At 44.7% G+C, this 11,134-nt stretch overlaps 2 protein-coding genes across 2 annotated transcripts in view; one reads left to right on the top strand and one right to left on the bottom strand.

Annotated features, from left to right (window-relative positions):
• The window catches only part of LOC136499816 (gibberellin 2-beta-dioxygenase 3-like), a 12,278-nt gene extending 8,993 nt beyond the window's left edge, over positions 1–3,285 (bottom strand). The window contains exons 1-4 of the mRNA XM_066495336.1: positions 3,232–3,285; positions 2,851–3,176; positions 2,596–2,758; positions 60–183 (exon numbers count right to left, since the gene is read on the bottom strand). Coding sequence (XP_066351433.1) covers positions 60–183; positions 2,596–2,758; positions 2,851–3,176; positions 3,232–3,285 — 667 coding nt within the window. The remainder of the gene's footprint in view (positions 1–59; positions 184–2,595; positions 2,759–2,850; positions 3,177–3,231) is intronic.
• A 996-nt stretch (positions 3,286–4,281) lies between these two features.
• LOC136500916 (ABC transporter A family member 2-like) lies at positions 4,282–10,719 on the top strand. Its single transcript, XM_066496387.1, has 16 exons — positions 4,282–4,769; positions 6,249–6,480; positions 6,803–6,972; positions 7,050–7,235; positions 7,420–7,515; positions 7,602–7,802; positions 7,887–8,043; positions 8,124–8,353; positions 8,476–8,593; positions 8,683–8,759; positions 8,849–8,938; positions 9,030–9,173; positions 9,262–9,576; positions 9,668–9,748; positions 9,820–9,996; positions 10,238–10,719. Exons 1-16 carry the CDS (start codon positions 4,401–4,403, stop codon positions 10,481–10,483), a joined length of 2,889 nt encoding a protein of 962 aa, XP_066352484.1. The 5' UTR covers positions 4,282–4,400; the 3' UTR covers positions 10,484–10,719.
• The last annotated feature ends 415 nt before the right edge of the window (positions 10,720–11,134 follow it).

Genomic DNA, 11,134 nt, shown 5'->3' with positions numbered 1-11,134 from the left:
TTCCGACCATCCGTGGTTGACGACGAAGGATTCCGGGGCAGGGGGCACTGGGGACCCACCTGCCGTCCCGGGAGCTTGATCTGCAAGCCCGCCGTTGCGGTTGGAGCTGAGCACGGAGATGATCTGCGGGTCCGTGTGCTCCCCGAACCCCGTCACGCCGCAGTCCACCAGCGGCAGCAGCGATGAAAGGTCCTTGTTTGGTTTTGGTAATTGAGTGATAACTTAGGTGGACTAATTATGTTTATATGAGATACACAGATGATTAGTCCATAGATACATGTGTGTGAGCAACATATGCCATGAAGGTGAAAATGGCTTGGAGATGTTGCAAAGCTCACACATGTGATGATGAAGGAGCTTAAATACACATAAGACATGACATTGAGTCATGTGATCAAGGTGGAGAAGATCAAGACAAGACTTGGCTTGATGGACCGGTTGCAAGCGTGAAGGGCAAGTCGAAGGCTTTGGAGTGATGGACCGCGTGGCGGTGAAGCTTGAGCAAGACTTGGCGCCGATGGACGATGGCAACGGCGAAGAGCAAGTAGAGTCAAGATCGATGAACCAATATGATCATATAATGATATGAAGTGGATCATATCATTGTTGATCGTGTTGGTGCATGTGTTGCATCAACATTGGAGGAGATGGAATGAAATGCGCAAGGCAAGGTATAAACCTAGGGCATTTCATTTCACCGGTCATAGGTGTGTAGAGAAGTTTATGACCGGGTTTATGATAGATGGCTGTACTATCAAGAGGGGCAAACTTGTTTGCATATCGGTCATCTAGTGCCACTCGAGTGATCTAACTTTGCATTGTCGCTAGGATCGAGTAGCGTGGCAAGTTGAGTGGCTAACATCCTTTGAGAAATGATTGTGAAAATGCTAACACACATACTCATGGTGGTGTACACTTGGTGGTGTTGGCACATTTACAAAGGAGGTGGTGTTTGCAGGGTTGAGATGGGTTTAGGTCCCTCTCTCCCTCCCGCCGAGCTTGCGAGGCAGGATTCGGCGCTTTCGGGAAAATAGAATGCCTATTTTCTATTGCGCCGGATGCAAATTCTGGTGGTTAGCACATTGGTGCAAGGGTGAAGAAGTTAGAAGTGAAAACGAGTTGGTCGCGAAGATGCTGGCGTCGGTCAACTGACCGGACGCTGGATCTGCATGCACCGGACGCTGGCAGGCTGCGTCCGGTCAGGCTGACGTACGGTGACGCAGAAGCTGGAGTGTGATCGAACGCTGGCTGCATCCGATCGCGTTCGACCGGACGCGTCCTGTCATGCTCGGGAGCTTACTGGAAACGACTGGACGCTGAGGGTCCAGCGTCCGGTCAGTTGAAGCTGCTGCATCCGGTCAAGTCAAGTGACCGTTAGAATCGGGACACGTGGTCGTCTACGAGCGACCGAACGCTGAGGTCCAGCGTCCGATCAACACGACCGGAGCATCCGGTCGGCCCGACCGTTGCCCAGTGAAGGGGTAACGGCTAGTTTAGCCCTTGGGGCTATAAATAGAAGTGGCCTTCGGCCATGGCTGGTGCTGAGCATCTCAAGGGACTTAGTGTCCATGCTTGTGAGTGCTTGGGAGCCCTCCATCACATATATACTTGATAGTGATCATTCGATTGTGTGAGTGAGCGATTCTAGTGCGATTGCATCGTGAGGTTGCATCGAGTGGCACTAGGTGATCGAGTTGCAAGCCGGTGGTGCTTGTTACTCTTGGAGGTTGCCACCTCCTAGACGGCTTGGTGGTGGTCTCCGTCGAAGCGCGCAAGAAGCTTGTGCGGCGCTCCGAAGAAGTGCTTGTGAGGGGCATTGTGCTCGCCCCGCGGGAGCCGCGAAGAGCAACTCTAGTAAAGCGTGTCATTGAGCTACCCTCACTCAAGGGGTGGGTTCTTGCGGCGCCCGACGTGCGGGCTTAGCGGGTGATGCTAATTAGCCGCCGAACCACCAAGTGAGTGGTCGACACAACGGGGACTAGCATGTTGGCAAACACGTGAACCTCGGGAGAAAAATCATCGTGTCAACCTTATTCTTCCCGTTGGTTTACATCCCCATTACACAAGCTTGCCATTACTTTTATACATATTAAGCTTGTGTAGTTGCTCTTGTAATTAGATAGCTTGTGTAGCTTGCTAATTACCTTCTTGCTTATGTAGCATAGAAGTAGCTCCCTTGCGTGGCTAATTTGGTTTTAGTAACCTTGTTAGTCACATTGCTTAGTTTGTGTAGCTAAGTATTTGCGCTCTCTAATTAGGCATTGGTTGCCTTGTTATTGAGCATTGCTAGTGAGCATCGTTAGCTTTGTGCTTTTGCTTACTAGCATGTGTAGGAGCTCCCTTATTGCTTAAAGTACTAGTGACATAGGTTTGTGTAACCTTGCTCCTAGAATTGTTTAGGAGAGCTCTAGCTAGCCCGACACCTTTGTTGCATATTTGTTATCTTTGCAAGGTGCTAGTGAACATATATAGCGGGGTATAGTCTTGGCTAGACCGATAATTTTAATTCCGCATTTGTATCGGTTAGCCGACGCGATTAAGTTTTAGAAAAGACTATTTACCCCCCTCTAGTCGCCATCTCGACCCTTCAAGCGAGCAGGGCGGGTAGTGGTTCACGCGCACCAGCTCGTCGCTGCCTTCCCACCCCACCACCATCGCCCTCATCAGGGACTGGTCCACGCCTAGGTCCTCCGCTATGAGCTCCAGCACCCGCCCGCACACCTCCCTCACCGCAGCCGTGTACTCCTCCAATGCCGCTCTGCATGCTCATGCATCCAGTCCGCTGAGTGAGTCGACCCAGGTGTGCGTGCACGACGAAGACGAAGCAAGATCAACAGCTAGCTAGCTTACCGGAGCGAGGGCGGCAGGGAGGAGACCTTGACGGTGTTGGCGCTGACGGAGAGGAGGAGGTACTCCAGCCACCCGATGTCGCCGTTGGAGCCGATGCTCTTGCTGCCGTACCCCATGGGGCGGGCGACGCCGGACATGTCCAGCTTCTCTTGCGTAGGCAGCGCGAAGAACGCCATCGCGCGGGCCTCCAGCGCCTCGGCGACGCGCGCCGGCACGCCGTGGTTGGTCGCCCTGAAGAAGCCCACACTGCGGCACGCGTCAGCCACCGCCGCGGCCACGCCCGGCGCCGACAGGTCCACGTACGGGATGGTCGTAGCTCCCGCTTGCTAGATTTACTGTTCTACCCTTGATTAAAAAAAATAACTACGAAAAAGGAATTACCACTCTTTTATTTGAAGTCCTAATCCTCTTAACTTTGTAGACGTTGGGAGGCATTACGGCGCATATGGGCCCACCGACCATAGACACATCCAACGCCTCCCAATGCCTCCCTCATTGACGCCTCTCAACGCCTTCTCTCATATAGGCCCACCAATCATTGACACAGCTGACGCTTCCTGACGTCTCCGCAACCATAGTAAAAAAGTTCTATTTTATATCATGAATGACAGTAGTTTTTTATATAAATTCAGTCAAAGTTCAAGCTCTTTGATTTCTCGAAAAGCGAGAATTGCATAGTACTCCCTCAGTAAAAAAACAAATTTTATTTTTTTCGAGAAGTCAATCTAAACTTTAATTAAAATTATATAAAAAATTACTAACACTCATGATATAAAATAAATACCATTAGATTCGTTATAGAATATATTTCATAATAAATTTATTTAGAAATATAAATATTAATATTATTTTTTATAAACTTAATTATACTAGTTCGACTGACACGCGCCCACCCTTTAATTGTGTTCTTTAGTAGACGTAGACAGTACGTACATGTACTGGTAGTATTATCATTAGTATTAAAGCCCCTTTGGTACGGCTCATCTAAAACGGCTTTATCGGTGAAGCCAAAGCTGGTGAAACCAGAAAAACTGGTTTTTCCTGGCTTCTAGTTTATTTTAACCCCAGCTTACAAAACAGCTTCACGCTACAGTGCTTCGATTTGCGCAAAATAGATAAAGCCGAAACCGACATAAGCCGTGCCAAAAAGGCTCTAAATCAAAATGGAAGAGGAAGAGCTGCTCTCTGAATCAGCGGAGCCGTATACTAAGTACGTACTAGTATAATTATTAAACAAAAAAAGGAAGAATAAGATAGAGGAGGAGGATGAATCAGCTAGTGCCGCTCAGTCATTAGCCGCAAAAGAACGATGTGCTGCAGGCAGACAGGTGGGCCCCACTAAACCCGAGTCTTCCTCCTGTCCGTCGCTTGGCCGTTTTCAAACGCCCCCCTTATAAATACCCAAACCTCAGACGACTCCTCCCCGGAAGCTCCAAGACCGAGGAGGGAGAGGGAGAGGGAGAGAGAGAGAGCGCTAGCCATTAGCCAAGAAGAAACTCCCCGGTGGTCCGCGGCCGGGCCTCTCGACCGACCGATCCGGTCCGGGCCCGATGGAGCTCCTGAGCGGCGGCGCGCTGGCGTGGCAGCAGTACCGCGCGCTGCTCCGCAAGAACGCCACGCTCACCTGGCGGAACCGCCGCTCCGCCGCGCTGCAGCTCTTCTCCTCGCTCGTCTTCATCTTCCTCATCTTCTGCATCGACCGCGCCGTCCGCTCCAGGTTCTCCAGCACCACCGCCTACCGCAACGTGCCGGACCCGGAGCCGCTCGTCGCGCCGCCGATCCCGCCCTGCGAGGACAAGTTCTTCATCAAGTCCCCCTGCTACGACTTCCTCTGGAGCGACGGCGGGAGCACCCGCATCAGGGGCCTCGTCGACGCCATCCGGAACAACAACCCCGGCCGGCCCATACCGCCCGAAAAGGTCCCGAGATTCCTTCCGACCCTCCCCCGGCCCCCGTCAGTTGTCGCTCTGGGTTGGGCGAGATTGGGTTTTGTTGTTAATACATTCTGGTGGGGAATTTTTGTTGATGTGCGATTTTCGCCTGCGGAGTTTGGTTCACCAGTCTGGATGGCGTGGAATGCGGTGCTCGCACGTTTCGCGTGAGGATTTTGGATTTTCTTTCTTATTTTTCTCAGAGCAGGAATCTGGATTCCGGGTAGGCAATGATTGGATTTCACTTCAGAAGTGAGTTTTTTTTTTCCTCGAGGACAAAGAAAACCGCGTGGTAACTTCCTCTTTGACACAGGAATTTTGCATTAGTTTAGAGGATTTGGTTTTGGAATTTTAAAATAAATTTATTTCAAGTTAACTTTACTAATTCTTGTCCACTGTGACAGGTTGTTTTACCTCCTTTTAACTTTATGAACATTTTGGAGCTTAGTGGCTTGGACGTAGCTTCATGGTTAACTTGAATCATCATAAGGCTTGATGCTCCCAATTTTAGTATCTGAGTTGGTTCCATCTTACTTTTTGATGCAAGCCGTGGGCACTCCCGTCAGAATTTAGGGGGTAGAATTTGCGAGCTTTCCAAATGGAAGATTAAAAAAGATGCCTATTTTGTTGCTTATTATGTGAGCTGGGAAACTCCCAGGTCTGCAAGGAACAGCTAAATTCGGTTAATGTTGTTTCATGTCACTTTCATGCTCTGGTGTGTCCTAAGGCCTTTCCTTGGAAACAAAGATGGTGAGGATGCATCTTTGGATGTTAACTATGAATATATTTGAGAATTTCTAGGGAAGAGTGTGGGGTTCTCATAAATTAGGTGATGATATCAATGAACTGGTCCTAGGTTTGTGTAAATTAGTATATTATTTCAATGCTCAAAACTCTATTGATCAGGAGCTTAAAATGCATACAGAAAAACTGCTCAGACTGGAGTCCAGGCATTCATGAGTCTATTATGTAGTCTGAATTAGTTAACTTAAATTCAGCTTCTGATTATTTTTTTTATGCTAATCAGGTAAAAATATGGTATTCACGGCTAGTATAGTTTGCCTTCTTACGATTCACTATCAGTTTGTCATTTGACATAAGCTTGAATCTGATGGTAAACTGAAAAATATAGTACCCCTTTGGGTCCACGAGTAAATGTTTCGAACTTTCCTTGTACTTCCCTAATGTTGCTCATCCTATAATTTATAGGCACTTTTATCTTTATTCTTGCTTTAGTTTCATTTCAAAATAAGTGACCCATCTTTCTCAGTGTATAAATGAAGGGCAGCAAAGTCTTTGAGCCACTTTGTTACTACTCATGTACTAGTCCAAAACAACTTATATTTCTGACTTGAGAGAGTATGTGCAGTTGTGCACTAGCCAAAACTTAATCAAGTTTTGCAACTGCACCCCAGAATTGACAATCACTCAACATGTCATCTGATTGGCTCTCAGTGATTCTTTCAGGTTTTAGGTTTTAGGACTCCGGATGATGTTGATGCTTGGTTGTTTCAAAACCCAATGCGCTGCCCTGGTGCTTTGCATTTTCAAGATATAAATGCCACCCAGATAAAGTATGGTATTCAGACAAACTCTACTCCGGTAGCACGGAGAGGAACATACGAAGATCCGACCTTCAAGTTCCAAATACCACTCCAAGTTGCAGCTGAGAGGGAAATGGCAAGACTTCTTATTGGAGGTATTAATTCTTCCATGCTTCTTTAAGGAAATTGTTGCTTTTATGTATTGCCATCTTCAGTGACAATAATTCCTGCTACTTTAACTTTTTAAATACTATTTTCTTGGCCAGATATTTTTTTCAGACTATTTACTGTAAGCCTAAGCACATTTTTCATTAAGTGGGAGAGAAAAAAACTAAAAAAGTTTTAAAACCCTGCTTACTGAAGGTGGAGTCCACAAATGTTTCTTTAGTATGTAATGCATAATTAAATGTTAGTTTTGTGTTTGGTTCTGTAAGTTAATTGTTCATTGGGAATAAGTGTTTTTCATGAATGTAACAGATCCAAATTTTAGCTGGACTGTCGGATTTAAGGAATTCGCTCACCCAGCCACAGAGACCTTCTCTACCATTGCTCAAGCAGGACCAACTTTCTTTCTTGCCATTGCAATGTTTGGATTTGTTTTCCAAATCAGTGCCTTGGTGGCAGAGAAAGAACTAAAGCTTCGTCAGGTTCAAACTTCACTCACCGCTGTCTGCCAGCATTATCTTTATGCTCGAAGTGAGCCAAAATTTTGATATATTTGCAGGCTATGTCTACCATGGGGCTCTATGAATCGGCTTACTGGTTATCGTGGTTTACTTGGGAGGCCCTTCTTACAACACTTTCAGCACTTTTTACTGTGCTCTTTGGGATGATGTTCCAGTTCGATTTCTTCCTTCATAATAATTTTGGAATCCTATTCCTCCTGTTCTTCCTGTTCCAACTGAACATGGTAAGTTCCAAATATTGATCGATTTATTTGTTTTAGTTCTGCCTGTTTGTAATGCTCAATTTTGTTAACAACAAATTTCATGGATGAACTTTGTTGGTATATTTTCTAATCTTATCATAGTTTGTGAAGCATATGTTTCTTTTAAATGTCCCCTTTACATAAACATTCATCATGTTTCCTGCAGCTTAGTTTTGCCTTCATGATATCCACGTTCGTAGCGAAGGCAGCATCGGCAACTACTGTTGGATTTGCAATATTCATTATTGGGTTCTTGACTCAGGTAATATTTTGTTAATCATCATCTTATGTATCCGGTATTTCATTTTTTTCAGAAAATATGATAATACCTTTGTTCTTCCTGTGCAGCTTGTTACCACCTTTGGGTTCCCTTATTCGGCTGACTATAAAAAGTTGTACCGGACATTGTGGTCTTTATTTCCTCCTGATTTGTTTGCCAAAGCCCTCAACATTCTAGGCAAGGCAACAGCCACTCCTGAAGATAAAGGTATTAGCTGGAATCAGCGTGGGGAGTGCCCATCTTTTGAGACGGACTGCGTCATTACTATTGTACGTGCAAAACTTTGCTTATTAGATTTTATGTATTTTAGTCACTAGATTTCAATCGCTTATTGTTTGCAAAATATCTTACAGGATGATATCTATAAGTGGCTCATATCCACATTTTTCTTGTGGTTTGTCCTGGCGATATACTTTGACAACATACTTCCAAATGTAAACGGTGTCCGTAAGTCAGTTTTCTACTTTCTTATGCCTTCATACTGGACGGGTAAAGGAGGCAAGATGGAAGGTCAGATATTGAAGTATTTGATAACTACTCACATTGTTTCCGCTTTCGTATCTTACACTACCCATTAATCTTTATTCCAGAGGGAGGCCTCTTCAGCTTTTTTGGATCAAGCCGTCCTGCTGATGATGCTACCCCTACTGACGAGGATGTTCTAGCGGAGCAAAACCTAGTCAAGGAACAAGCTGCAAACAATGCGGTAGATCCTGGTGTTGCAGTTCAAATACATGGTCTACGGAAGACATATCCAGGAACTTTCAGCATTGGTTGTTGTTGCAGATGCTCAAAATCTAAGCCATTTCATTCTGTTAAAGTAAGTTATCTATTAGTTTTTGTTCATTCTGTTAAAGTAAGTTATCTATTAATTTTTGACATAATATACATGCAACTATGCTTGGCATGATCTGATTATTCATTACCTAAAAATTTATTCAGGGCTTATGGGTGAACCTTGAGAAGGACCAGCTATTTTGTCTTCTTGGGCCCAATGGAGCTGGCAAAACAACTACAATCAGTTGTCTGACTGGAATCACACCAATTACAGGAGGTGATGGTAAGTATCGTTCATTGAAGCAACATTCTGGTTTCTTTGTCTCAAAACAATAACCGCCATGCTAATAATACATACCAAACATCTCACAGCATTCATTTATGGTCATTCTGTTCGAAGCACTGTGGGAATGTCAAATATCCGTAGGATGATCGGAGTCTGCCCACAGGTGGTGCTTTAGACATTTTGATATTATTGATGCAAGTGGTGATGTATTTGAAAAAAAAACATAAATATGTGTCTTGTGTTACTTTACAGTTCGATATCCTGTGGGATGCATTAACAGCTAAAGAGCACATGGAATTGTTTGCCAGCATCAAGGGATTGCCTCCAGCAGCAATCACATCAGTATATTTCTTAAAATAATTTTTTGACTTGTTCTCTCTGAAACTCATATGGTCTTGGATGTTGATCTTCCTATGGTTATCACCTGACACAGGTAGCAGAGGAGTCATTAGCCAAAGTGAAGCTCAGCCAGGTAACTAATGCTAGAGCAGGCAGCTACAGTGGAGGAATGAAGCGCCGGCTAAGTGTCGCGATTGCACTGATTGGTGACCCAAAATTGGTTTTTCTCGATGAACCGGTGAGGAAATAGAAAAGTTTTCATTGGTTTGTTTCTTAGACTCTGCGGCCCTGTCACATGTCAACCTAAGTAAGTATATGTTATGTAGACTACTGGCATGGATCCAATTACAAGGAGGCATGTTTGGGACATCATAGAGGAGGCCAAGAAAGGAAGAGCTATTGTCTTGACCACCCATTCCATGGAGGAGGCAGATATTCTTGGTGATCGGATAGCTATAATGGCAAAGGGGAAACTGCGGTGTATTGGGACATCAATAAGGCTGAAGTCGAAATTTGGAACAGGATACATCGCTAACGTTAATTTCTCTGGAAATGGCCACATGCAGAGCCCCAACATCAACAGCAACACTGAGGCTCCAGTTAATCCGAACATAGAAGCTGTCAAATGGTTCTTCAAGGAAGTATGTGTCTCATGACTAAATAAGATCATCTTAAGGTTTTGTCTCTTACCATCATGATATATAAATGCCTCTCTCTTTTGTGTTTAAACAGCGACTTGATATTAATCCAAAAGAGGAGAGCAGGACATTCTTGACATTTGTCATCCCTCATCACAAAGAACCGCTTCTGACGGTAATACCTTGGCACCCGAGCTCTAATGTACTTCATTTTAAGTAAATGATATATTAATACTTCCACAACAGAGATTCTTTGGAGAGCTGCAAGACAGGGAAGGGGAGTTTGGAATATCAGACATTCAACTTGGTCTGACAACACTTGAAGAGGTCTTCCTGAACATTGCAAAGCAGGCAGAGCTGGAGAGCTCTACTGCTGAAGGTACCTTGGTGACTCTCAACCTGTCATCAGGAGCAACAATTCAGGTCTGTACTCAATAACCCTAACACCACCACCACACTTCTAATCATAGATGGAGGAAAACATCTGAGATGCAGAAATATCTCCCATCAAGTAGGCTAGTTTGCTTATCTGGTTGTTTAGCAAAGAAAAGAAAAAATTGCTAGGGATACTTGCTTATCTGGTTGTTTAGCAAAGAAAAAATTGCTAGGGATACATTTAGAAGGCTCTGTTCTGTTCTTTGAGTGTCTCTCTTTGACAATTCAGATTCCCAAGGGGGCTCGTTTTGTTGGTGTTCCTGGAACTGAGACAGAGGAGCATCCAAGAGGCCTCATGGTTGAGGTTTACTGGGATCAGGATGAAAATGGATCGCTCTGCATTTCTGGGCACTCTGATGAGATGCCTGTGCCAGTCCATGCTGAGCTGAGGAGGCCTCCGTCACTTTCTCGTAGGGCCTCAATGGGCCGTGGAGGTCCAGTTGGGTATGTGATTGACCTGAACCAGGCCCCATGAAAAAACGATGAGTCCAGGTGCAAAGTTTAGATTGGTTTTCATGTAGATGATGATCTGGTACATATAAGAATCTTCTATTCATGTCTTTGTTTGTATTAGAAGTCGTAAGTCTGTATGCAGTAGTAATTGATAAGACGTGCTTTGTGTAAGATCCTATAGTGTAACACTTAGTTTTTCTGTTGTTTGGCAAACAAAGGCTTGGTAAAAGATGCAATAGAATTACAGGGTTACTACTCCCTCCGTTCCAAATGGTAAGATGCTCTAGCTTTTCTAGATATATAGTTTTTATTATGTATTACATCTAGGTACATAGCCAGAATGACTTACAATTTGAAAATGGAGTATTTCCCGCTGTTAAAAAAAAAAGCTTCTTTATCTGCTATGTTAATGCTTAGCTATCTGAACTTATGAGCTTTTCGGTTAAGCTATAGTTATTTTCGCGACATCTGTATCGGCTATTAAGATGCCGATTCGAAAAGGCTGCCATGATCCTACAACAACCTTTTATTAAAAAAGGTGGCCAATTAACGGCCCATTTTCAAGACATCTGTATAGGCATTTTCTACAGTAAATTAACGCCAAATCAAGGGGGCATCCGAGCTCCTCCGGAACCTCGGTTCCATGCCCCGTTTGCTAAGGCTATGCTCTTTC

The sequence above is a fragment of the Miscanthus floridulus genome, chromosome 13 (genome assembly GCF_019320115.1).
Source record: "Miscanthus floridulus cultivar M001 chromosome 13, ASM1932011v1, whole genome shotgun sequence".
In the NCBI taxonomy this organism is placed as follows: Eukaryota; Viridiplantae; Streptophyta; class Magnoliopsida; order Poales; family Poaceae; genus Miscanthus; species Miscanthus floridulus.
Note: the sequence above shows the minus strand (reverse complement) of the source record. Positions and strands in the feature narration are given on the sequence as shown.